Source organism: Urtica dioica, chromosome 8 (genome assembly GCF_054948205.1).
Source record: "Urtica dioica subsp. dioica isolate 48M chromosome 8, U.dioica_male_clone48M_v1_H2, whole genome shotgun sequence".
NCBI lineage: Eukaryota > Viridiplantae > Streptophyta > Magnoliopsida > Rosales > Urticaceae > Urtica > Urtica dioica.
The window spans coordinates 30,060,105-30,087,955 of NC_142763.1; the positions used below are offsets into that span (position 1 = coordinate 30,060,105).

General features: G+C 39.7%; 2 protein-coding genes across 3 annotated transcripts; one reads left to right on the forward strand and one right to left on the reverse strand.

Annotated features, from left to right (window-relative positions):
- Positions 1-18,426: 18,426 nt before the first annotated feature.
- Positions 18,427-20,813, forward strand: LOC149389083 (cyclin-like protein). Of its 2 annotated transcripts, none has more exons than XM_089624575.1 (4): positions 18,427-18,580; positions 19,041-19,278; positions 19,855-19,915; positions 20,003-20,813. In XM_089624575.1, exons 1-4 carry the CDS (start codon positions 18,510-18,512, stop codon positions 20,581-20,583), a joined length of 951 nt encoding a protein of 316 aa, XP_089480701.1. In that variant the 5' UTR covers positions 18,427-18,509; the 3' UTR covers positions 20,584-20,813. The 2 variants fall into 2 exon arrangements, with proteins under 2 accessions (XP_089480701.1, XP_089480702.1); XM_089624576.1 differs by having other exon boundaries at positions 18,533-18,580; positions 18,939-19,278.
- Positions 20,814-24,759: 3,946 nt separating this feature from the next.
- LOC149389084 (Radical SAM superfamily protein) lies at positions 24,760-27,378 on the reverse strand. The gene is made up of 7 exons (XM_089624762.1): positions 27,023-27,378; positions 26,809-26,919; positions 26,069-26,203; positions 25,847-25,951; positions 25,565-25,734; positions 25,372-25,471; positions 24,760-25,297 (listed from the first exon to the last, which is right to left on the reverse strand). The coding sequence occupies exons 1-7, from the start codon at positions 27,278-27,280 to the stop codon at positions 25,055-25,057; spliced, it is 1,122 nt and encodes a 373-aa protein (XP_089480888.1). The 5' UTR covers positions 27,281-27,378; the 3' UTR covers positions 24,760-25,054.
- Between the last annotated feature and the right edge of the window lie 473 nt (positions 27,379-27,851).

Below are 27,851 nucleotides of genomic sequence, written 5' to 3' on the forward strand. Positions count from 1 at the left end.
TTGTTTGGTACAGTTTTCATTTTTGTTTTTGAGAAAGTGAAAAAACTGAAAAAAGTGTTTGGTATAGTTTTCATTTTTGTTTTTGAAAGAATGAAAAGAGAAGATGAGGAGAAAGAGGAGAGAAGAGAAGAAATTTTTTTTCAAAAACACATTTTATTTATTTTCAGTTTTCTTTACTTTTTTCCAAAACAACTTCAAAATTTTTTGAAAAGTTTTTCCGAAAACACTTTACCAAACATGTTTTCAATTTTTGTTTTCAATTTTTTCAACTCAAAAACTAAAAAACAGTTTTTGAGTTGCTTACCAAACATGCCCAAACTGTTGTTACGTTGTTTTGTTGGCTCTATTTTTTAGTGCAAGTAGTATGGAAAGATGTCGGATGTTATGTTTCATCTTCTGGATTGACATCTTTCCTCGTATGTGCAGACAGTATTTCAGGCAAGTTTCCAGTTTCGACAGATTGCTTCGCTGGTGAATTATTGCTGAGTTATTGCCTTGCTGCTGTCTTCATTACAAGATATCTGCCTCGCTGGAGCCTTCATTACAAGATTTCCTCCGCTGCTATCTTCATTGCACGAATATTCTCTTTGATGGAGTCTTTACTTTGAGATATTCGCATGAGGCCGGGTAAGGAAACCCGAGATATCTTCCAGGATTGTCCAGCTGCTATAAAAGCCGTGTGCTCTCCCTTAGCAGCCTTGACACTTTTGATCAAACACTCAGAGCTCTTAGACGTGCAAGACCGGCGGACTGGGAGGCTGTGTGTTTTGGTTTTAAGTGGTGTACTCTCTCAAACACTATTCTACAGATTGAGTGTATGTGAGATTTGGGTTCTTGTGCTTTTCGTGATTGAAGGTTCACGTGCTTCTGAAGACTGAAGGTCAACCGAGTCAGGAGGTTGCTCGAAGGGTGGAATTGAGACGGAGCTCAAATTCAGGGGGAGTCCCTGTCTAGGTGATCACTGGTAGTAATAGTCTCTAGGTTTTATTGATTTGTTGATTGTAATCAGATATAACCTTGTGTGTACTATTGACTACAAGATAGTGAAAATCCTTTCCACTGGCAGCGTGCCCCCAGACGTAGGTGTGTTTCACCGAACTGGGTAACCATATCCTGTGTACTTTATTTCTGCACTTTTGTTGTTTATCCATATCTGTGTTCAAGCAAGTTGTCGGACATATTGTCAACACATTGTGTGCGACATCTTGCCTTTGCAACTAATCAGAATTTCAATTGGTATCAGAGCAGGCACCTTGATCTCTTAGGTGGTTTCCTGTATTTTCTTTCTGATTGCCTATTATGGATAGTTCCCGAGAAGGAGGTTCTGTCAATCGCCCTCCAGTACTCGACGGAACCAACTATGGATATTGGAAGGCACGCATGACCGCCTTCTTGAGGTCCCTGGATAGTCGAACATGGAAAGCTGTGATACATGGGTGGGAAGCTCCTGTGACTACTGATGACAAAGGAGCCCGTACTGGAACCAAGCCGGAAAAAGACTGGACCCCCACTGAGGATGAGGCGGCCCTTGGTAACTCCCGTGCTCTCAATGCTATATTTAATGGTGTTGATAAAGATGTTTTCAGGTTGATAAATACTTGCACTACTGCCAAAGAGGCCTGGGAAATTCTCGCTGTTGCCTATGAGGGAACTACAAAGGTCCGGGAACAAAAACTTCAGTACCTCACAACCAATTTCGAAGCTCTCATGATGCTCGAAGACGAAACTGTCGCTGAGTTCAACGTTCGCATTCGTGATCTCGCCAATGAATCTTATTCTCTCGGAAAACCCATGATAGATCAAGATCTTGTTCGAAAAACCCTGAGAGCTTTGAGCCCCAGATTCAAGATGAAAATCACGGCCATTGAGGAAGTTCATGACCTAAAGACGTTGAAATTCGACGAATTAATGGGATCTCTCATGACATTTGAACTCTCTCTTCCTAAGGTGGAAAAGAAACAAAGAGGGATGGCCCTCAAAAGTTCTGTTCATGAACCGAGGGATCAGGTATATTCAGACTCTGACAATGATATTGATGATACTATTGCTATGCTTGCAAAAAACTATGGCAGGGTCATGAAAAGACTTAATCAGATGAATGGGAAAAATGTCTCACAAGATGTCAAGGACAATTTCCAACAACGTTTCCAGAAAAATACTTATCCTCACAGGAATAGTAAAAGTGGTGAACGATCTGGGAAAGGCAAAGGCATTCAGTGTCACGAGTGTGAAGGATTTGGACATATTCAGAAGGAGTGTCCCAACTTCCTCAAGAGACAGAAAAATGGATACAACGCTACTCTTTCAGATGAAGAAGATGAAGAGAGCGACTCAGATCAGATAAGTAATTTTGTAGCCTTTACTGCTTCTGTTCATACTCATGAGTCTACTAATGAATTTGGTGAGTACTCTCAGAAATATGTTCTTGATGATGAACTATCTGACGATGCTATGAATGAAGCCTACAATACCCTTCATACCAAATGGGTTGAGGAATCTCAGATTCTAGACAAACAGGGTGCTCTCATCCTTACCCTGACTGAAGATAAAGCTAGACTTCTGGAGACTATTGTGGATCTAAAGAAGGAAGTCAGTCGTTTGAACGGCGAACTCGAGCACATGACTAAAACTGTTAGAATGCTGAACTCTGGGACTGACAGTCTTGACAAAATCCTCACCATCGGCAAACCCGCGAAGAACATGAAGGGACTTGGATATACCCATGGCGCTTCTTCATCCCAGACTACGTTCGTTCCCCAAAAGCAGACTAGCCAGATGTCACGAAACTTGCCTCAATCATCTGGTAACAACAAATTTCATGACATTTCTCGATATCATCAATCTGGACCAAACAGGTCTCCTGTCAACAGACCTCGTTGGGTATGCCATTATTGTGGAAGAAATGGACATATCCGTCATTTCTGCTATCGTTTGTATGGGAGAAATATCCGTCAACACAGGTCCATCCACAGAAATGTCTCCTCTCATCAACAACCTGCTACTCGGATGGAATGGAGAGTGAAGAATACCTCCTATCATGCCAATATTGCCTACACCTCTCTGAGCGCTTCCACCGGGAATGACTGGTACTTCGACAGCGGCTGTTCTCGTCATATGACTGGGGATCACACCTTTCTGACCAACATAAAACCTTACTCGAACTGCCATGTTACCTTTGGAGATGGAGTCAAAGCCAAAATTGTGGGTAAAGGTCAATTAAACTATCCTGGTATGTCTTGTTTGACTGAGGCTTTGTTGGTAGAAGGACTCACTGCTAATCTCATTAGTATTAGTCAACTTTGTGATCTGAATTTGCATGTCAACTTTACTCGTGATAAGTGTGTGGTGATTAATGAAGATCAGGATGAACTTATGCGAGGAAACAGATCACGTGACAACTGCTATATGTGGAACCCCGTACCTACCAGCAAGTGTCTCTTGACCAAAGCAGATGAAACCAAGCTGTGGCATGAAAAGCTCGGTCATCTAAATCTGAGAATGCTATCATCAGTGTCCCAAATCTGAAGATTGTCGAAGGTAAAATTTGCGGTGAGTGCCAGATTGGGAAACAGGTCAAGAAGCCCCACAAGATGGTGCAACATCTTACCACATCTCGGGTTCTGGAACTTCTCCACATGGACCTGATGGGACCGATGCAGGTCGAGAGCCTTGGAGGGAAGAGATATGTGTTCGTCTGTGTGGATGACTACTCCAGGTACATGTGGGTTGATTTTATTCGTGAAAAGTCTGACACTTTTACTGTGTTTGAAGCTCTTTGTAAGAAGGTTCAGTGAGAAAAATGGGAGAGCATAGGCAAAGTGATCAGAATTCGGAGTGATCATGGGAGGGAATTTGAGAACATAAGCTTTGCTAAGTTTTGTATTGAAGAAGGGATATCACATGAGTTCTCAGCTCCTATCACACCTCAACAAAATGGAATTGTTGAACGAAAAAATCGAACCCTTCAGGAGATGGCTAGAGTAATGATGTTGGCCAAGAATATTCCACCACATTTCTGGGCTGAAGCTTTAAATACTGCCTGCCATATTCACAATCGAGTTACTATTCGTCCAGGTACTTCCAGCACTCATTATGAAATATGGAGGGGGAGAAAGCCAAATGTGAAATACTTCCATGTTTTTGGTTCGGTGTGTTATATTCTTGCTGACAGGGATCCACGGCGTAAATTTGACCCGAAAAGTGATGAAGGTATATTCCTTGGATACTCTAGAAATAGTCGTGCATACCGTGTTTTTAACAAACGCACTAAGACTATAATGGAATCAATAAACGTGGTGATAAATGATGATGATCATGATGCTACTAACAGTCCTAATGATGAGGATGAAGTTTTTCCCAGTAACCCAGATGTCAGGACAGATGCTGCTAACTCCTTGGACGACATCTCCACTGGAAATCCGAATGTCAGGACTGATGCTGATGACAAAGTTAGCGACATTGTTCCAGATGAAGGCTCCCCTCCTGAGACTGAACAGAGAGTCCCCTCTCGAAGAATTCAGAAAAATCATCCTGCTCATGAGGTGATTGGCGAAATCAGTGAAGGAATAAAGACTCGTCCAAAACCTCATGTTAACTACCGGGAAATGATTGGTAATCTCTGCTTCGTCTCTAAGATTGAACCAAAAAATGTTAACGAGGCTATTGATGATGAATATTGGGTTAATGCTATGCAAGAAGAACTGGTTCAGTTTGAAAGAAACCAAGTCTGGGAGCTAGTCCCCAAGCCTAACAATGTAAATGTCATTGGGACTAAATGGATTTTTAAGAATAAATCTGATGAACATGGTAATATAACTCGCAACAAAGCTAGACTTGTGGCGCAGGGCTATTCACAGGTGGAAGGTGTTGATTTTGATGAAACCTTTGCCCCTGTTGCGAGACTAGAAGCTATCAGACTTCTGCTTGGCATCTCGTGTCACCTGCAATTCAAGCTTTATCAGATGGACGTTAAGAGTGCTTTCATCAATGGGTACTTGAATGAGGAAGTTTATGTAGCTCAACCGAAAGGGTTTACAGATCCTAGCTCTCCTCAACATGTCTACAAACTCAGAAAAGCTCTCTACGGCCTTAAGCAGGCCCCTCGTGCTTGGTATGAAAGACTTACCCAATTTCTTGTGCAGAATGGGTATACTCGAGGTGGCGTTGACAAGACTTTGTTCGTGAAAAAGGAGAATGGCAATCTCATGATAGCTCAGATTTATGTTGACGACATCGTCTTTGGAGGAATGTCAAGCAAAATGGTGGATATTTTTGTTCGACAAATGCAGTCAGAATTTGAGATGAGTATGGTCGGCGAATTAAACTACTTTCTGGGTTTTCAGATCAAACAGATGAATGATGGTATCTTCCTTTCCCAAAGTAAGTATGCCAAAAACTTGGTGAAAAAGTTTGGCCTGGAGAAATCCTCTCACAAGCGGACCCCGGCCGCTACTCACATCAAACTCACTAAAGATGAGCATGGAGAATCTGTTGATCAAAGTCTCTACAGGAGCATCATTGGCAGTCTTCTTTATCTCACTGCCAGCCGACCAGATATAGCCTACTCTGTAGGTGTTTGTGCGCGCTATCAAGCCAATCCCAAAGCTAGCCATCTGGCTCAAGCTAAGCGAATCATAAGGTACATCTCAGGCACTGCTGATTTCGGTTTACTATATACCTATGATACTTCTTCTACGCTTGTGGGATACTGTGATGCTGACTGGGCAGGTAGCACGATTGATAGAAAGAGTACTTCTGGTGGATGCTTCTATCTTGGAAACAATCTCATCTCTTGGTTCAGCAAGAAGCAAAACTGTGTTTCCTTATCCACAGCTGAGGCTGAATACATCGCTGCTGGGAGCAGTTGCACTCAGCTTCTCTGGATGAAGCAGATGCTCGCCGAGTATGATGTTGGACAAGATGTCATGACATTATTCTGCGACAACATTAGCGCCATCAACATCTCAAAGAATCCTGTTCAACACAGTAAGACCAAGCATATTGAGATCAGACATCATTTTATTCGAGATCTTGTGGAAGAAAAGAAGATCAAACTCGAATACATTCACACTGAGAAACAGCTGGCTGACATTTTCACCAAGGCTTTGGATGCTAACCGGTTTGAAAATCTCAGATGTTCTCTTGGGTTATGTGTTATTGATCAATAGCAATTATTGTTTATCGAAGGATTTCTTGGTCCTAACTTTTGCGCTAATCCTTCGCTGACTCTTGTTCGTGTTACTGGTGTGTTATTTTTCTCATGGGCCCATGTTTCTGGTTGGCCCATTCGACTGATTTGCCGGGCTATATTGCCAAGTGTTGTCTCTCAGGGCCCAGGAACTTTCAAGGCCCACTTGAAGTTGCGACGTCGTTTTTCTTGCCATGTTCTCACTCATGCAGACGGTTACTCTTCCGAGAAAGAAGGGGAAGTTATTTCCTGTTTGAATTTCGAAATTTCTTATTCCTTTTCAGTGCTCCTAAGTTTTGTTTCCCGAATTTGCTGTCTTACCCATTTTGACAGTTACCTTTGTGACAGTTTCCTCATTTCTTTTTCCAAAATGGTGGGTACAAGAAGCGGGATCAGTACCTCTACTCCCTCTGGAAAAGTCGAAGCCACAATGAGGAAGAAAAATGTCGGGACAAGAAAGCCCAGTGCTGAGAGCAACATGCATGGAGTTAGGGTTCGTGGTCTGAAACCCAGCATACGCGCCGATGGTCAGGCCGGAGGTGCGATCGCTGGGTCATCAGTACCACCTGAGAATCCATCTCTATCTGCCGCCAGACGCACAATTCTGAAGAAAGCTGCTCTCTCCATCACAGACATCACAGGAGGAGTTAGTTCCAGCAGCTCGTCTGAGGAAGAAAGAAGAAGTGCTGATGATCCTGAAGAAGAAACCCCTTCCGGTGTTTCCCCCGTCGAAAGCCCTCACAAGGTTGTAATAGGTAATCCTACTGTCTCTGCCTCCTCCATTGATAAAGTTTCGCTGCCTCAAGAGCCTACTCCGGAAGATGCCATTGGGGGCATGTTAGGCTTAAGTAAAGATGTTTCGCAAGATGTGCCTGCATCTTCTCAGAGGCAAGAAAGAACATCCGACCCTATCCAGGATGTTGGAGAAGATATCCTTGCTTCTCTGAAAAAGAAAATTCAGAAAGATGATGATGTGTGTCTAGCCACTCTTCTCTCAGAGAAGAAAAAGAAGAAAAGAAAGCTAGTGGAAGAAGCTGCTCCCACTACCATCCCGGCTAAAAAGAAGATGAAGAAACCAGTAAAGATGGGTTTGAACAAGAAACGGCTGAAGGGAAAGTCTGTTGAAGAGACAATTCCAGATGTTCTGAAAGACTTGGAAGAGGAAGAAGATGTTGCCCGTCCTGAAGGGATGTCTCTCATCTCCAGGAAATCTGTCGGAGGCCAAAAGCTTCCCAAGGATGTCCCCGCCGCTCCTCTAGACAATGTCTCCTTCCATGAAGAAGATCGTGTCAGAAAATGGAGGTATGTCTATCACAGATCCATTTTTCCGGAAAAAGAATTGTCTAAAGAGGCTCTGAAGATTGATGTGATCATGGAACTCTTGTCCGACGCTCAACTTGGGAAGACTGTCACTGGGATCGGTCCTTATTATCCCAGACTGGTAAAAGAGTGCATCGTGAATCTGTCCTCTGAGATTGACCAGCCCCATCACCCTGAGTTTGGGAAAGTCTATGTTCGTGGCCATTGCTTTGATATATCATCCACCGCCATCAACGAGTTTATGGGTAGAGGAAAAATTGTCACTGCTGATCGGCTTCCTTCCTTGGATGAGGTTGCCAAAGAGCTCACCAACGATGATAAGAAGACATGGCCCACCAAGGGTTCCCTGCCGTCCTCAGATCTCTCGGTAAAGTATTCTGTTCTGTACAGAATTGGGATTGCTAATTGGGCCCCTTCCTCTCACGGCTCAAGCATCAACTCCGACCTGGCATGCCTCATTTTCCAGATTGGCACTCGGGCGTCCTTTGACTTTGGGGAGTTTGTTTTCAGTCACCTGGCGAAGCATGCTAAGTCCTATGCAGTAAAGCTTCCTATTGGCTTTCCTTCGCTCCTGTCTGGCTTGCTGGTTGCTCAGAAGAAGGATCTGCTCAGGGCTGACGATGTTGCAGGTAAACCTCCCAGTGAACTCTCTTTCAGTCCTAAGTTGTTTGAAGGGAAACATGCCAGGGACCTAGTCATGCCTTCTGTCGCAACATCTGTCCCGGCTGGTGGTACCATCAAAGTGGCTCCCCTGTCAGAAAATGCAAAGAGCGATATCCTCAAGGGCTTGTTGGAAGAAGTTGCTGCTCTTAAGGAAGTCATTGCCATCTCCTCTCGTAGAAAGACTGCGTGTGAGCGTCTTATCTCTGTCATGACTCTTCCTTCTACCATGGATGGTGCGTCCTCGTCTCAACCAGGTCCTGCCACTGGGTCTCATATCTCTGAAGCCACTGAAGACTCTGATTCTGAAGATGATGTGTATGAGGATGATCAGGATACCATTGGTTGATTCGGTTCTGGTCTGTAATATTCTCTGTTCTAGACATCGTTTGCTACTTTTTCCTTTTGTGCTTCAGACTGATATGTTTCGTTTTGGGTGTTTGTAAGACAGCTCTATCGTACTTTTCCTGTTGAATGATATGCTGTTTTTCCTAGTTCTCATTCCCTTTTCAGGCTTTTGTTCCTCCCTCTGTGTTGGTCGATCCTTGCCTTTGGTATCTTTTTGAGGCAATCAGGGGGAGAGGCGTCATGAGGTCATTTATTTTGACTCTCTTTCTGGTTTTGACGCTTGTATGAGAACTGGTCCTGGAAGTGCTTGCCTAAAAAATAGCCAAAGGGGGAGATTGTTGTTACGTTGTTTTGTTGGCTCTATTTTTTAGTGCAAGTAGTATGGAAAGATGTCGGATGTTATGTTTCATCTTCTGGATTGACATCTTTCCTCGTATGTGCAGACAGTATTTCAGGCAAGTTTCCAGTTTCGACAGATTGCTTCGCTGGTGAATTATTGCTGAGTTATTGCCTTGCTGCTGTCTTCATTACAAGATATCTGCCTCGCTGGAGCCTTCATTACAAGATTTCCTCCGCTGCTATCTTCATTGCACGAATATTCTCTTTGATTGAGTCTTTACTTTGAGATATTCGCATGAGGCCGGGTAAGGAAACCCGAGATATCTTCCAGGATTGTCCAGCTGCTATAAAAGCCGTGTGCTCTCCCTTAGCAGCCTTGACACTTTTGATCAAACACTCAGAGCTCTTAGACGTGCAAGACCGGCGGACTGGGAGGCTGTGTGTTTTGGTTTTAAGTGGTGTACTCTCTCAAACACTATTCTACAGATTGAGTGTATGTGAGATTTGGGTTCTTGTGCTTTTCGTGATTGAAGGTTCACGTGCTTCTGAAGACTGAAGGTCAACCGAGTCAGGAGGTTGCTCGAAGGGTGGAATTGAGACGGAGCTCAAATTCAGGGGGAGTCCCTGTCTAGGTGATCACTGGTAGTAATAGTCTCTAGGTTTTATTGATTTGTTGATTGTAATCAGATATAACCTTGTGTGTACTATTGACTACAAGATAGTGAAAATCCTTTCCACTGGCAGCGTGCCCCCAGACGTAGGTGTGTTTCACCGAACTGGGTAACCATATCCTGTGTACTTTATTTCTGCACTTTTGTTGTTTATCCATATCTGTGTTCAAGCAAGTTGTCGGACATATTGTCAACACATTGTGTGCGACATCTTGCCTTTGCAACTAATCAGAATTTCACAAACAACTCAAAGCGAAAGACTATTAAAGATCATCACCCAAACAAACTTTCAAGCAACCGATTCAAGTATTCTACTATGGCCAAATGACAAGTCTGAATATTCTATTTGAATATAATATCAAATGCTCCTTTTTTTTCTTGATTCTTTTTTTTGGGGGCTTGTATAACCATATATATATATATATATATATATATATATATATATATATATATATTGTTATAGAGAAATGATAAAAATACGAGTATCTGATGCCGAAATTCAGATTTTACGACTATATCGATTATCGACGGATAGACCATAATGGTATTAGGGTAATCTAACAACGAAACAATTTCAAACATAGTTTTAAGGATGTAGCCAACGTTTGGTAAATTTTGCAATCTAGCCATTTACATAAATAAATGGTTAGATAATATCGGAAATACCATTATGTAGCATAAATCATATGAACCAACTACTAGTCAACGTTTCAGCCAGCCAAAACTTATCGCGTGTAAAATAAACGAAAATTAAATGAAATTAACCCTAGAAAACAACCAACTACTAACCAACGTTTCAGCCACCCAAAACTTGTCGCGTGTAAAATAAACGGAAATTAACCCTAGAAAACTTGTCTTACATCATGGATTACGCAGATTTGAATGTCATTTTCAAGTCAATCAATTAAATTATAAAAAAGAAATAAAATATTATGGACTATTAAAAGTTGCGTGTATTTTTTTTAAAGAAAAAAGTTTACATGTATCAATTGCATTATTTGGTCGATCAAAACGTTAATTACATGTTTATGTTAGCCGATTTTAATAGAAGATAATCAAGTAATTTGCTAAATGAATAATAAAGTCACGTCATCATTCGTGACTAGATTTGAAACTTAGGTGAAACGTTGACTAGATTGCAATACCAACGTTTCAAGTGGCTTAATCTGACTAATTTTTCATGGTATTAATGTCGATACCAATTCAAATTCACACCGAATATCAACAAATATATCGACAAACTTAATGCATTAGTATATATAGAAAAATGTGAATTGTATATATATATATATATATATATATAATAATAATAATAATAATAATAATAATAATAATAATAATAATAATAATATAACCAACTAAGCAACGTGAATTTCGCATTAGAATTGCAAAATAGCGAACGTTTCGAGATTTTTGTTTGAATAGACAATTCTGATGATGTCGAAATTAAATCAAATATTTGGTTTTGATTTTATCTTTATTTTTGTTTAAACAGTTATTTGAATAATCATATCTATTTTTGAAATAAAAAAAAATAATTAATGAAAAATCAAATTCCTATATTTTAGGACGTGATTGTCCACTAAAATCTATCTATCTCTCTCTCTTTCTCTCTCTCCAATCAGATCGGTAGATCTATGAAATCTCAATCGAGCTAGACGAAATAGATACCTAAATCTATAATCGAAACTCTGATAATCTGGATGAGAAGAGTTTCATTTTTTATTTCTACACGGACCCCATAATTTTCTAAAAAAAAATGTGATAGATTCCATGCTTTGGTTTTGTAAATAGTCCAAAGGTTAAAATTTCGGGAAATCACGTCGAAGTTGCACTGATCATCATGTATTGACCAATTTATGACTTGTTGTTCGTTTCGTCGAACGATTTCGTTGAAATGCCACTGTTTTTTCGCTTATTTGTCGATGTCGTCGCATCGAACAATGCATCTGTAAAGAACACTGAAAAATTCAGATCCACTTCGGCGACTGAACGACGTGATTTCGGCCGAAACTCCAAGATATCGACGCTTCCTTTGCAAGTTCAGCAATTTTTCGGTGATTTCGTCGCCAGTTCGTCGCCGTTTCAGCAATTTGTGTCATTATGCGAAAATGAGGTAGAATAAGAAAGTGAGTTAAAGGAAAAGAAGAACGTGAGAAAGTCAATGGAGGTAGAGAGAGAGAGAGAGAGAGAGAGAGAGAGAGAGAAAGAGAGAGAGAGAGAGAGAGAGCTATTATTGCGATGTGATAATAATACATGTGATAATAATACATCTTTTAGTCAGACCCCACTATTAAAACTTGATAAAAAAATAAAAACATATGTTGTGAGAGAGAACCACGTGGGCCCTAATAATACATGTTTTATACTCTTACTTTGTTTTGATTAATAAATCGATAAAAAAAAAAAAGGTTTCACCGATGAGAATGAGTTGGTTTTGGGCTATTACTTTTCAATTCAATTTGTTTAATAATATATACGACAATTATAATTACAATTACATTATAGGTACACTAAACACTTGGAATAATAAAAAGAAAATGAAAATATTATATATACTTAAATTTTATATATTTTAATTGACGTGTATATTAAAAAAATTATATATTTTTTAATTATAAATTATCTTGCAACATTATTTTCGTCGCAATTTTCGTGTTTTATTGCAATTTTTGTGTTGTACTATTATTATTAATATATTTGACGCAGAATAACAACTTGTAGTAATTAAAGTGGAACTCGGTATCCCCTTGTCCTTCCTTTTTTCTTTGTAAAAAGAAATGATTTTTTATTCTCAGTTGCTCTTCTAAGGATTAAAACACTGCTTTCTCAATGTAGAGGGAGATGAATATTTTCGTTATCTTCCCTAGACCACAACTTTAGAAGAACTTAATGTCGCTCTTTGTCAGATTCTCCCTCTCCCATCCCGCGACATATCTTCAAGCCGACTGTGGATCCCTCGGGTGCTCACTCCATTTAAATGTATAAATTGATGGGTAACATTCGCCAATTTGTAATGCTTTTTAGTACCTATATTCAACTAAGAAATGTTTCCTAAACAGCATATAATTTATTTCCTTATTATATGTTAATATTAAAGTTTTATACAGTTAAATAACTATTAGATTATTTATTAAAAAATATAACGAACTAGTCCACTTGAAACGTTAATAATGTTATTTATCCAACATTTTAAATTTGTTTCAAATAAAATCGTTGAATCTGACTTGAAAAAGTAATTTATATTAATTTTATTTATAAGATTTTAATCATTTACACAAACATGCGCACACGCTCACACACTATTAGAGTATATATCAGAGTGAGTCTGAACCATTAGATTAGAGTAAGGCAGTTGTAAAATCAATGGTTCAGACTCAATCTTACTCTTGTATTTAAACATAACCTTAACCAATCAGTTGAGTCAGTTGAATGAGAAAGTAACAAATTCAACCAATCCCTCGCCAATTCTCTCTCTCTCTCTCTCTCTCTCTCTCTCTCTCTCTCATCTTCTAGATCTGAGATTTCTGTCCCAAGCTCTCTGAGCTTCTTCATGGTATCAGAGCCCGTCCAAATCAAGCTCTAAGTCCTCGTCATGGCGTATCCTCCGGCATCTCAAGCTACTCAGTCAAGCTCGCCGGAAAACAGAGAACAAATGTACCAGAATTACGTTCCTCACGTAAATCCACTCAATCTGAAGCTGGATCGCAACAACTTCCAATTTTGGACCTCGCAAGTTCTCTCTACCACCAGAGCTCATGGCCTGGACGGTTTCCTGCTAGGTACAATCACTTGTCCCCCTCAATTTCTGGAATCTGTCGCCGCGAATGGTGAAATCACTCGAAGATCGAACTCAGAGCACGTCCTGTGGATGAGGCACGATCAATTCGTTCTGAGCTGGTTGTTCCAATCGATCTCCGAATCGATGCTAGGACATGTCAATCGGTGTGAAACATCGTCTGAAGTGTGGTCAACACTCAAGCAAATCTTTGGAACTGCCTCAAAAGCAAGAACTCTGCAACTCAAATTCTCTCTCCAAACAATGAAGAAAGGAAATCAAAGCGTGGATGAATACATTCTCAAGATGAAGAATGTCGCTGATTCACTAAGCTCCGCTGGATCGCCGGTGTCCGACGACGATCTAGTGCTCTACATTCTTGGAGGACTCGGTTCTGAGTACGAGTCCGTCGTTGTAAATCTGACAAGCAGACCTGACAATCCGTCTCTACAAGAAGTCCAGTTTGCACTTCAGTCTCAAGAAATGAGAATTGAAAGCCAAAACTCGGTGAATCTCAATGACTCGTCCTCGTCTCCGATGGCTCACTTCTCTCAAAGAGGTGGTCGCGGAAATCAAGGCAATGGTGGAAGAAACGCTCAATCACGAGGACGCGGACGTGGAGGTCGAGGAGGAGGACGCAACAGCAACAATCGACCGACCTACCAAATCTGCGGCAGTGTTAGACACCTTGCTATCAAGTGCTTCAATCGTTTTGATCCGTATTTTCAACCGAGCACGAACCAGGGAACCAACACCAGCAACAACAGTCAAGGAAATGGAGGTGGAGCTCAAGTTTATGTCTCGGCCAATCGGAATCAGAGCCACGATTCAGACTGGTATCTCGACAGCGGAGCCACAAACCACGTCACGGCGGACCTAAACAATCTCAACATCCACCAGGAGTACAAGGGAAAAGACAAACTCACCGTCGGTAATGGTTCTAAACTTCCAATTTTACATATTGGTGACACGAATTTACATACAAATGCTGGCTCTCTATTACTCAAAAACATCCTTCATGTCCCTTTCATAACCAAAAACCTTGTTAGCATTTCTCAATTTACCAAAGACAACAACATTCTAATCGAGTTTTATCATGACAAATGCTTAATCAAGGACAAGGCCACGTTGAAAACTCTGCTGGTTGCAGCTCTTAAAGGAGGTCTTTATCAACTGGACTTGTCCAAGATTTCAAAGCATTTGAAGCCCAAACTGCAAGCTTTTGTCTCCTCTCTGCATAGTCCTATGTTTTCTTTTCAAAATCAAGATTGTATTGAGTCCTGTCATGCTCATTTGTTGTTGTCAAAATGTGTACCTGATTCTAAAAAATTAGTGTCAAATAAAGAGTGCAAAGTGCTTACCTGTAACACAAGTTCAAACAATTCATATACAAATGATGTGAACATTTGGCATCAAAGACTTGGCCACCCCTCAAAACATGTTCTTGATTGTGTCCTAAAAACTCTGAGCACAAATTTTTCTACCAAAAATCTGCAATTTTGCAAGTCATGTGCCATTGGAAAAATGCATCAATTCAATTTCACAAAAACTGAGACCAAAACCACTGAACCTTTTCAGCTCATTCACTCAGAAATTTGGGGTCCATCACCAAACACTTCCATTTCTGGCTTCAAATATTACATTCACTTTGTTGACGATTTTACATGATACACATGGATTTTTCCTCTAAAAGCCAAATCTGAAACCAAAACCATTTTTCTAAAATTTATGGCTTACATTGAAAGACAGTTCAACACAAAAATCAAATCTCTACAATCCGATTGGGGTGGGGAATTTCGACCTTTAACCAACATCTTGTCTGAACTTGGCATTGTTTTTAGACACTCTTGTCCTTATACTCACCAGCAAAATGGAAAAGCCGAAAGAAAACACTGCCACATAACTGAACTTGGCCTCACCTTACTGTCTCAATCAAACCTACCTTACTCATATTGGTGGGATGCCTTTGTCTCTGCCGTGTTCATCATCAATAGAATCCCTTCAGTTGTTTTAAACTTCAAATCACCTTTTGAGCTGCTCTTTCATTGTAAACCTGACTATAAATTTTTCAAGGTGTTTGGCTGTGCTTGTTATCCCTTTCTTAAGCCTTATAACAACCATAAGTTTCAGTTCAAGTCCTTTCAGTGTGTGTTCATTGGTTACAGCCCTTCACACAAAGGCTACAGATGTTTAAACAATGTTGGCCGTGTTTATATTGCCAGGTTTGTCCTTTTCGATGAAACCACTTTTCCTTACACATCCATGTTTTCAAAACCTCAAACACAACCACTCCAAATCACCACCATACACGTGTCACACCCTAGCAAGTCGATTCTTGGACCACCTCCACAGCCCCACAACCCGTCAGACCAAAGCCAAGACCTTCCATATACACAGCTGTCAAACACAGGAAATCAAAATACCCACAGTAACCAACACTCTCACCATAGCCCTCAGTCTCAGTCTTTTGATTCCTCTGACTCGTCAAATGTCAGGTACATGTTACCAAACCCTGATATGTCTCATCCTCCTATCACCAGTCCCACTCAACACAACACTTTTCCTGAAATTCCTCCAGAAACAACCAACAGCCACCATATGATAACCAGAGCAAAAAATGGTATTAGTAAGCCACGTTTGTTAAATGTAATGTCACCTCTATGTAATCTTGAAAGTGAACCTGACACGGTGAAAGAGGCTTTATCTAATCCTGGTTGGAAACAAGCCATGGACTCTGAATTTTCAGCTTTGCAGCGAAATGACACTTGGAGCTTAGTTCCATATGATCCATCTACGAAAGTCATCAACAACAAATGGATCTTCAGAGTCAAACACAATGCAAATGGATCCCTAGATAAGCTCAAAGCAAGACTGGTGGCAAAGGGATTTCAACAAACGGCAGGAGTGGATTATTTTGAAACTTTCAGTCCTGTTATCAAGCCAATCACTCTCAAGGTCATCTTTACACTGGCAGTCACAAACAACTGGGATATACAACAGGTTGACGTAAATAATGCGTTTCTAAACGGTACATTGAAGGAAACAGTGTATATGTCCCAGCCTGAAGGGTTTGTCAGCCAATCTGCACCAAATCATGTTTGTCATCTCCACAAGGCCCTCTATGGTCTCAAACAAGCACCGAGAGCGTGGTATGAACAACTAAGTCAGGCATTACTAGCATGGGGCTTCAAAAACTCAACCTCAGACTCATCATTGTTCATCTACCAACGAGGCAAGATATGCATTCTCCTGCTAGTCTATGTAGACGATATCTTAGTCACTGGTAATGACACTACTATGATTCACAAAGCCATAGCTGACCTCGACAAGTCTTTCACACTAAGGTCTCTTGGATCTATAAATTTCTTCTTGGGGTTTGAAGCCGCCAGAGATTCACATAGCTTGTGCCTCACGCAACAGAAGTATGTGCGAGAAATTTTGTCAAAGACCAACATGACGGATTCAAAGCCTAGTCCGACACCTATGTGCCAGAATCAGAAGCTTCACAGAGGTGATAGTGAGCCCTATGACGACCCATCTCAGTACAGAAGTGTAGTTGGGTCACTCCAATATCTCACCATGACTCGCCCGGACATAGCTTTTGCTGTGAATAGACTTGGCCAGTTTTTACAAGCACCAACAGTGAATTACTGGAATGCCTGCAAAAGATTACTCAGGTACTTAGCTGGCACACCATGTCAAGGTTTGAAGTTCACAGCTGCCCCAAATTTGACACTAACAACGTTCATTGACACTGATTACGCTGGAAACCTTGATGATCGACGATCAACCACTGGACTGTGTGTTTTTCTTGGTGATAATCTCCTCACTTGGATGTCAAAGAAACAGGACGTGGTCGCACGAAGCTCAACGGAGTCTGAGTATCGAGCGCTTTCCATCACTGCTGCAGAAATTATTTGGCTCAGATCGCTGTTCACAGAGCTAGGCACAGCTGTCAACTCTGATCCTGTAGTCATATGGTGCGACAACTTGGGTGCTGGTTCACTAGCTAGCAACCCTGTTTTTCATGCCCGAACCAAACACATTGAAGTGGACGCTCATTTCATCAGAGAAAAAGTGGCAGCTGGTCTCGTTAAAGTCCGCTATGTTCCCACAACTGAACAAGTCGCAGACGTGTTCACCAAGGCACTCCCAATTCCTCAGTTTGTAAAACTCTGTTCCAAGCTTAATCTTGCTGTGCCCATTTAAGCTTGAGGGGGGTGTATTAGAGTATATATCAGCGTGAGTCTGAACCATTAGATTAGAGTAAGGCAGTTGTAAAATCAATGGTTCAGACTCAATCTTACTCTTGTATTTAAACATAACATCAACCAATCAGTTGAGTCAGTTGAATGAGAAAGTAACAAATTCAACCAATCCCTCGTCAATTCTCTCTCTCTCTCTCTCTCTCTCTCTCTCTCATCTTCTAGATCTGAGATTTCTGTCCCAAGCTCTCTGAGCTTCTTCACACACACATAAAAAAAAATTGAAATTCAGCACCTTAACCAATTTGAAAATATTTATAAATTAACTGAATTTCTTTCTAACATTAAGTTTCACGCAAAATTTGACTATAAAAATTCAAATTTATATAGTTTATATCAAATATTTTTTGGGCTATAAATTTACTTATTTATATATAATATAGTCAATAAACTATTTAAGATTGTAAATATGTGTAAAGTTGGCTAGATGGTAATTTTATGAATAAATTCATAAATGTTAAGTATTTCTATGAAAAACCTTAAAAAAAAAACCAATAATAAAATGCTCAAAAATTTATTTTATATACCAAAATTCTTATTAGCATGAAACATTTATGGTCAAATATATAATTTCTTGGTAATTAACGAAAGAGAGAAAAATCAAAGAAAATAAAATAAATAGAAATTCAGACACGGTGCGAATTTTTTTTCATGTAACATGGTCGATAAATAATCATGACATAAAAGTATATTAATCTTAATTCGCTGTTAAAAAATATTAAAAAAAAATTAATTCAAAGAAGAATGGATCAGCCCCGCAGTGCGAAAAATTTAAATCTAACGGTGAGGATTTTTACAAAATTCGTCACATAGCAAAACAATTATTATTATTATTATTATTATTAATTTTTTTTTTTTAGTAACAGCAAAACAAAACTCAACCCTAAGTCGATCATCTTCTACTTTCTTCTCTCTCGCTCTCTCTGAGAGAACTTCTTGCAATGTCGCACCGAGAAGCTCGTCGTAATGGGGACTCCAAAAGCCACCGTTCCAGATTCGACAGAGAATCCAGGTTCTTCATTCTCCTTCCTTCCCAATATTAACTGAGAATTTGATAGCTTCAAACAGTTTCATTTCGATGATTTTTTAGGTCGTAAATGATTTACAGTGGCGTTGTTTTTTTGTGGAATCGAGAGACATTCAAAAGAAGAAGAAAAAAAAACTGCACATACATTTCTATGTTGGTTGAATTGAAATAAGTTTGTTGCCACGACTTTGTTATCAAATAATTTAAGCAGTACAATATGTGAAAAGATGGTACAAGGTTTTCATTTTATTATTTACTTTACTGTTGAATTTGTTCCTTGTGCGTGATGATTTAGACATGAAGGTGAGCTCTTGATTTATCTCGAATCTCTTCCATTTTGTAGATGGGTTTATTTCTTGAACATTTCAAAGTTTGGAGAGTGAAATTCTATCAAGATGCGTATAGTATTAAGCATCTGTATTTGTCTCTATGCTTTGATATATAGCCCGAAACGGTCTAGGAGAGATGAAAAATTGGTGCCGGAGAAATTTCCCAGAAGCAATAATTCGGATACTAAAAACAAGAAAGATGAATTAGCTCAAGACACCCCATTGCCAGCCGATCCGAAGCTAGAAAACGTGGCTCGGAGGAAAGAGACCGACATTAACAAAGATAGAGAACTCGGAGGGAAGAAAGATTCTTATAATCCAATTGAAGGATCAAGGTCTCGGTCTCATTTTCAGGTATTGTGTCTTATTTAATTGGATATGATTTGTCTCGCTTACCAATTGATGACTCGTTCATGGTTTGTTAGAACCTTTATATTTTAGCAGATTCAACTTCTATGTTTTGTTATCGATACCGGCAGATAGAGTGTAGTCGCTTAAAATCGGAAGATTTTAAAAGAACCATTATCTGCTTTGGAGTTATCTGAATGAGCATTTAAATTGTATTGTGTAGGTAATTTGTGTTCATTCGTAAGAAGGGATGCTAGCTATCAAGTTCTACAACAGTCCGAATTTGGGAGACATCTAGTTTATCATTGTGCTTTTCTTCCATTTGATTCCGCTATTATTCAAGGAATAAAAAAGAAAGAAAGATAAATACTGGTTCTGAACCTCATTTTCAAGTGCTAAACCAGTCACTTAAAAATCAGTTTTCACTTTTAACTTCAATTGTTGGGCAAAACCACGCAGTGAGCTGAAACCTATTTTCAGTTTTCCTTGCCCTGATATAATGGACTATTGTTCATTCTCGTCCCTCTTCAAGTGCTTCAGTGTATAACACTCTTAGGCTTTCCTGTACATTTTTTATAACAGCATGACGAGCGTGGTAATCCCGCGCAAGTTGGCCAAAGCTCTGGTCGAAACTCAAGGGGTGGTAAGATTCCTTATCTCTGTTTGCAATTTTTTTCCCACGCGACGTAAATATTCCCGTGGAGATAACCTTATATTCAATATATTTTAGACCGAGGATGGTGGAGAGATTCAACTGACCAACGTAACGGAAGGAATGAGAACAGGAATGCCTCTAATGATACTTGGAGAAGGGATGATCGGGGCAAGGAACACGAGAAGGGAAAATGGGGACACGAAGGCTTCGCGAAAATCGAAGCTCAAGCCGCGCCATTGAGGAAAAGACCTGCATTTAGAGAGGATAAGAATCCGTTAGAAGACTCTGGACTCGATGATAAAGCCGCCACAGAAACTAGAAAGTCAACCCATCTTGACCGCCCCACAGAAGAGAGTGGCAAAGACGATAGAAGAGGAAACAGTCGATATTTGGTTCGGTCCCAGAGGTCTTTCGGCGGAAATAGGGCACCGAACCGAAGGGAAGCACAGAGGGACGTGTTTCCTTCGAGAGAAAGGTATCCTCAACAACGTGGCGGTGACAGCTACAGGAGAGGCGATAGGTTTGGTGGGAGGCCCGGGTTTCAGTCCGGTGGAGATAAATGGAAGCATGATCTGTATCACGAGTCCGATAGGAGTCCGACCCCGAAAAACGAGGAGGACCAGATCGCAAAGGTCGAGGCACTCTTGTCCTCGTAGGATTTTAGTTTTGATCTGCCTATTTACGTGTAAGCTTGCTAATGATTTTCTACTCTTTCATTTTCTTTTCTTTTTTGCTCCAAGTAGAAGACGATTTCATTGATTTTGTTTATTGGTTTTGGGTCAATATTATCAATGTAAAAGACAAGGAATGATTATGTAACACTTGGATCACAATGCAAAGACGGAGTAGTAGTGCCAAGAACTCGCATGTTAGTAGTTTGTCCTCAGCAAGGTTGTTGGTATCCAATTGAAACTCACTTCTTCTAGGTGGCATATATAGCTAATTATTTTATTTTTATTAGAAAAACAATATATTAATTTATAAGCTCGATATTACTATTTATATTTTTGTTTTAAGTCTAGAATCGCTTATGATTTGAAAATATTGGTAAATATTATTTTAAATTGTACTATTTTAGAGAAAATGGTGGCATAAATATTTGATGTTTACGGATTATTGCATTTACATACCTACTGATTAAAGTGCGTAAAGTATCTAATGTCGAGTTTTTGTATTTTTGTCGATACCGGGGTCATTATTTTTGGATGTCCATACCCGTGGAAAGTTGTGATGGTAATAGACATCTGAAAACAAATAAAAACGTAATTTTATTATCATCCTCTTTTATTTACATTTCGAAAAGAAAATAAATTAAACTAGAGAGGAGAAAAAAAATCCCCAAATTCGAAATCCCTAAAATCTTCATTGTTCTTCTTCTTCTCTTGAGAACTTCCGAATTGCAGGAATGGATGATGCGAACTCGAGTTTCGTAAGGAGTTGAAGCATTATGAATCGATGATGGCGAACAAAGAGCGAGTCCCAGTCGCAGGTTCGTCAGTGTTTCTGTGGCGTCGAAAGGGTTCAGAGAATGGCGTGGACTGATATGAATCCGGGTAGGATGTTTGTTTGCTGCCACAAGAGAAACGTAAGTACTGAAATTCTTTTCGTGGTCAAGTTTATTGGCCAGGTTTATTGTTTAATGAGTCTCTTGTTTAATTATGTTCTTGGTTTGTTCTTACTTTTAGGAGGAAGGTAGATGCACTTATTGGGAGGGGTTAGACCCTGAAATTTACAAAAGATCAAAGCAAGTGATATCAGGACTGCTTAGAAGATTAAATCGATTGGATTTTGAGCTTGGAAAAAACAAAATGGCAAGTGAAGAAGAAGAATCAGTGAAACGAATGAGTGAATGTCGTAGCTTCCATTGGAGATCTGTTTTGGCTGCTTTTGTGCTTGTGATGATAACTTTATTGATTGTGTTGTTCCTTTGCTTGTTTTGGTGAATGCAATAACTTTCATTGATTGTTGAATTTTTTATTTGATTGTATTTTTGGGCTTGTGAAAATAAGTGTATTGGAAGATATTGTACTAGCTTGTTCGTAATACAATGTTTTCTAGCACTTATGTTTGCACTGAAATCTGCTCAATATTTTGGCACAAAATGGACATTAAGATGCAACAAAATGAACACTAATTTGCATAATATCAAGCACAAAATGGACATCAAACTGTACAGAATGAGCACTGCTCTTGCATAATATATTAACACTGATTTTACATAGTATCTTTACATTATATTATGCACAAAAAATGGCAATCAAAACAGGTTCTTAATTGTTTGTCTACATAAAAAATTGGCCATATTGACAAACTGTTTTATGACTTTACTTTCAACTCTATTACACTTTTTTCACTTAACGTGGATATCAAATGGCTTGTGATGACCCAGCTCATTCCTTTTTTGCTGTTTCCTCCTTTCATTTATTTTCACTTTCTCAATTGTTGGATTAGCTTTTGTAGGCCTTCCTCTCTTTTTTGGGATTGAGATCTACAATAAACACAAGAGAAATTGTCTCATTTGCCACCAATTTCATAACATTTTTCCACTTTCTACCAAAAGACTAATTTGGCCCAAAATACCACCATCTATGTCAAGAATGTTGACATCTATTTTTGCCCTTCACTATTAGATGTCAACATTGTTGACATAGATGGTGGCATTTTGGGCCAAATTAGTCTTTTGGTGGAAAGTGGAAAAATGTTATGAAATTGGTGGCAAATGAGACAATTTCTCTAAACACAAACAAAATATCAAGAACACAATTTAACACAAAATTGACTTGACCAACACAAAATATCACCTGAACAACAACTTGATTAGAACATGATCTCTTCGAGTGGCCGACTTATTTACAGTTACTACACTTATTGACTTGATCTTTTCTACTCTGTCTTATGAGTTGAGGCTCCAATCCATGAGGTATTTCGTCATTGTGCTTGTTTCTTTTCTTCTTTTTTTTAGACGTCCAGGCAGAGTTTGATCAAGGGGTGGAAGGATAGGGTTCAGACCAACGTTTGGCCATTTGTCTGGACTGATCATTGGTTCAATTACACCAGAGTATGAAGCCATGTATGCCTCTTTCTTATATTATTATACCAATCACCGATGTAGTTTATCGGGTCCAAACCAGAGGTATGCCTCTTTCTTATTTACTTATACCAATCATCGATGTAGTTTATCGGGTCCAAACCAGAGGACTAATTACTGTTATAGCTGTATTGAAGCTCTCACACATGTTATTCAACAATATGTCACACCTCGGACTCACTCTGAAAGGAGACTTGGTCCACTGTGATGGCTCTTTTTGCAACAACCACTCGTGTGCCTTCTTGAAATTGGAATGAAGATGCCTAACACGTGCTTTCAAAAGCAAGCTTGCACCACTGATTGAACCATTCTTTACATGTTTTCAAGCATATGTATGCTCTTTCAAACACTCTTTTACCATCAGTAAGAGAGGTCTTTAGTAGAGCTGTGGTACCTACCATATTAATTAATCACCCTATCAACTCAGCAATTAATATAATCCACCTAATAAGACCCCAATATTTAATACACCTAATCAGACCCAACAATTAATACACCAACTCATATCTATAATGAATACAACATGTTATAAACCTTGGTTAGTAGTTATCAACTGTCGACAATAGTCTTCAAGCACAACAAACTAGTCCTTCACGAATCCCTCAAGCTTCTCTCTAGCCAAGTTCCTCGCTCTATAGAAAGCCCTTCGAGAGACGTTGCTGACTTAGTTGATGCAACCATCTCCTTGAAGCAACTGCACTCCATGCTTGAATTAAGTCTGAATTAGTCAACAAAATGCTTCGATAGCCATGTCCTTGTGACATGTTTATTGTCAAAAACTGTCACAGTCATGAGTATCTACCAAAATGTTTACTCTCATTGTCTTGTTCTCTGAACCATTAACCTTTGCATACAACTCCCATTTGCTACCAATACCCATGCATTTCGCTCTTCGTCTAGTCTTGTCATTAAACACATAAATAAAATTTTCGATCGATCTTGATAAACTCTTCTTTAAGTATATCTATTAAATGCTCAATGGAAGGGAATTACATACCCAGTTTGAAGCTAAAATCAGCGGGATTTCTGCGTGGGTTGTACTCTCTCTTGCTCTTCTTCTTGGTTTGCTCTTCCTCGTCACTACAGAGACTGTCAAGGTCACTTTTAGACCTAACCCCATCATCACCGTCATCGGCGTCAAGAACCTCATTGTAGGCGTCATTCACGATAGAACACCATTGTTCTGGAAGAGTTATTTCTACGTTTTCTCTGTCCTCTGCGTACTCCTCTTCATGAAGTTCAAATTCAGCCTCCTCCACTTATTGTTCTGTCATCTGTTCGAATTCCTGTGTTTCCATCGCGAATTTGTGGATTTGAGATTAGGGATTTGAATTTTGGGATTCGAAGATAATTTGTTTATATCATTTTATTATGTTTTTATATTATTTATTATGTTTTCAAGGTATTTAAAATCCATTTAATTGTTTCATGATTGTAGGTATTTTTAATTCCATTTTCTCAAGCCAAATACATCCTAACCGTTCATTATTTCAGACATCCAAAACTAACGACCTCTGGTATCGATGGAAATACAAAAACTCGACATTAGGTACTTTATCTACGGCTTTTAGACAATAGATATGTAAGTGCAACAACACACAAACATAAGGTATTTATGCCGTCATTTTCTCATTATTTTATAGTAACTAGTCTGGATATTGGTCGATAACTAGCAGTTAGATTCAGATGTGTAAAATTGGTACTGACATTTTAAATAACTATAAAATACTCCGGTATATGCATATTTTATTCTATCAGTAGCTGAATTGGCATTTGAAAACTGGATGTTTGTTTTTGCTAACATTCACACTGATGAAAAAAAGATTAATACCTATCTGGCTAGCCGTGTACATATTTTTTGCAGCCTCTTCAAGCTCTTAAAAATCTCCGAAAAGGAGCTACGATATCATAGCAAACGCTTTGATAGAAAAGAAACAAAACACTAGGCAAATTCGATTTGATTGTATACACAAAATGTTAAAATCTTTGTATCTGAGAGCTCGGATATCTTCAGTAGTTCCTTCAAAGAAACCGAAACCCTATCTCACCCGAATATCCTCTATATCGATTAGCGGTGGGTTCGCGATAGACCTCTTGTCGGACTGACTGACTACGAGCTGACCGCACGCCCCGCTTATATCCTGACCCATTTCCTTGCGAACCGTTGTTCGGATGTTGTACGAGCCCCTCAGGATCTTCTGGAAATTCGTTATGTTCTCTTCGCTACTGGTTCCGAATTGACTCAACGAACCGATCGGATTGAACGGTATCAAGTTCACAACCTGTTTCATCATAAAAATTCAAATTCACGATTCGAGAGCAGGGATACACAGATTACATTTCGTGAGTCACCCACCACTTGAAGCGTCTCCAACAACTTGCCAAGCTGATGAGCGTGCTGTTCTTCGTCGTTCACCCCGTCGAGCATTATGTACTCGATTAAGATTTTCTGTCCACTGAAGCCAAAGACCAAAGTGTGGGATCATGAGTAAAACGACGAATCAAAAGCCGGCTATATATAAATAAATAAATAAGTTTTGAAGACTAACCTCTTGTCGTGATATTCTTGCAGAGCATCCATAAGCTTCACCAGAGGAAACGCCCTTGCGGCGGGCATTATGTGGCACCGGATTGCTTGGTCAGGCGCGTGAAGTGAAACCGCGAGGTTGACTCCCGGAAGATCACCGTGAAACTTCTTGATCGCGTGAACTATGCCAACCTAGAGTAAAAGGACCTTTCTGCTCAGTCGCATATAAAAAAAAAAAAAAAAAAAAAAAAAAAAAAAAAAAGAAAAAGACAGCATCGGTTTTTATGATATCAGAGCAAAATACCGTGGAGACAGTTATTCTTTTCGGGGACAATTGAAACGGCGAACCCATCATCACACGGACCGCTTCAACCAGAGCAGAATAATTGTTCATTGGCTCTCCCATTCCCTGTAAGACGATATACAATGACACAACAAGCATAAATATTGCTGAACTAAGATCTCTGACAAGCTGTTCTTTTTTTTTTTTTTTTTTTTGTGTCCTGCATTTCAAAAAAGAAGGTACCATGAAAACGACATTGCGGATCGGGGAAAAACGAGAAGCGTGAACCAACTGCTCCAAGATTTCCCCGGAAGTCAAGTGGCTCTTGAATCCCATGCTTCCGGTCGCACAGAATCTGCAGCCCATCTTGCAACCAACCTTTTTTTTTTCCACGACAAAAGACGCATAAATAAACAGTCTTAGCATACTCTCGAAGGAAAAATGTGAGGGAAATTCATAATTCTATATTGTGTTTGATAATCTATGAATTTTTTTAGACAAAAAGAATAGAGAGTGTGAGACGAGAGAGTCACACGTGTGGCTGCTAGTATAAACCCGATCATGCACACAAATTAGTTCGCCTCGAAATATACTTAGTCCAAACAGAGTAAAATACAATGAATTCTCATTTCTCCCCCTCAGATTTTCTAGGTTCCAAACCTATCATAAGGCTACGTTTGCCACTCTGATTTTACGATGAAAATTGAAATTTGAAGGAAAATGGAAATCTTGAAAAGAAAACGTAAGGAAAAAAAAAATCAAAATTCTGGATTATGTTCTGGAAGTCAATGAAAAGTAGAGAGGAAAAAGGGAGAGAGTGAAAAGAGAAGCTCGTATGACAGTGAGCCTCCTCATGAACAAACTTATGTAAATTTTCATTTTCAGGGATTTCAAATTAAGTGAAATATAAATTCTCCAACATTCAATCGTATTTTCCAGGTTACAAACGGACCAAAGAACAGTGTAAAAAATAAAATAAAAACCTGAGAGGATATGCACAGAGTCGATCTTGGTCCACCAGACCGGGGCTTCCCGCCGCATTTCCCTAGACTACTGTCGTACTTCATTATCACCGCCTCAACCAAAGCTCCACTCTAGCGAAATCCACCACGAAGTTTCAGTCAGGAGTTTCGTCAAACACTTGGTGTGCGTTTTTCAATACCCTAAATATGACAAATAGGCGTTTCGTTCCCAAACCTGGAGCTTGATGAGGAGCTTGGTGGTGAGGCCATCGGAGGATTCGGAAGCGGAATCGAGAGAGGACGTGAGAGGCCTGAACTTGGTTCGGAGGAGGAGATAGGCTGAGGAAGGCAGAGAAGGGACGTCGTCGAAGCCGTCGGCGTCGGGATTCTGAACGACGTACTTCCATACGACGGGGATGAATTTTTCGCTCAGGCCAGCGCTCGAGAACTCCGACCTGATCACGCCGGCGTCGAACACCGATTTGACCGCCATTCGAACGCTTTCGTTGGCTCTCGCGACGGTGAACTTGCTCGGTTGCTGCTTTTACACTGCGCTTCTACAGAACGACATGGCGTTTCATTTTAGGTTTATAAATGTTGCTCAAATTATTATCACACGACAGAATAGCAACAATATTATATAACTAATAAATTACCATTAGCTAATTAAAATTCAGCGAATTAAAATTCCAGTTGTAACCTTTGGAAAAGTATTATACGATTTACGAGAGATAATAGCCACACTTAATAAGAGTCTTTTAAAATAATAGTTAAATTATCAATACATTTAGACAAATAACTAATTATTAATCAGAGTTACCAAAAAGCCATTTCTCCCAAATTCACATTTGATTCACCACCACCGCCAAAATTTTTGCCCCTACCTCCACCGTTCCTCCGGTTGAAACTCTTGTTTGAGCCTCCACGATCGCCGCCGCACGGTCCCACACGGTAGCTCAAACCTCGACGCGAGGTCTTCGAAGACGCGATCGTCGTACGAGGTCGGCAAGTCCAGTTGTGTGATAGTTAAATTGATCAACTGTGAAGGTTAATCTGATTAACTG

Excerpts from the sequence above, each read along its gene's own strand:
- LOC149389084 (XM_089624762.1), bottom strand. The coding sequence starts at position 27,280 with ATGGCGGTCAAATCGGTGTTCGACGCCGGCGTGATCAGGTCGGAGTTC. Across the intron at positions 25,952-26,068 it reads TCCGCAATGTCGTTTTCATG|GGAATGGGAGAGCCAATGAA; the intron begins GTACCTTCTTTT and ends ATCGTCTTACAG. Across the intron at positions 25,472-25,564 it reads CAAGAATATCACGACAAGAG|TGGACAGAAAATCTTAATCG; the intron begins GTTAGTCTTCAA and ends CTTTGGCTTCAG.
- LOC149389083 (XM_089624575.1), top strand. The coding sequence starts at position 18,510 with ATGTCGCACCGAGAAGCTCGTCGTAATGGGGACTCCAAAAGCCACCGT. Across the intron at positions 18,581-19,040 it reads AGATTCGACAGAGAATCCAG|CCCGAAACGGTCTAGGAGAG; the intron begins GTTCTTCATTCT and ends TTTGATATATAG. Across the intron at positions 19,279-19,854 it reads GGTCTCGGTCTCATTTTCAG|CATGACGAGCGTGGTAATCC; the intron begins GTATTGTGTCTT and ends TTTTTATAACAG.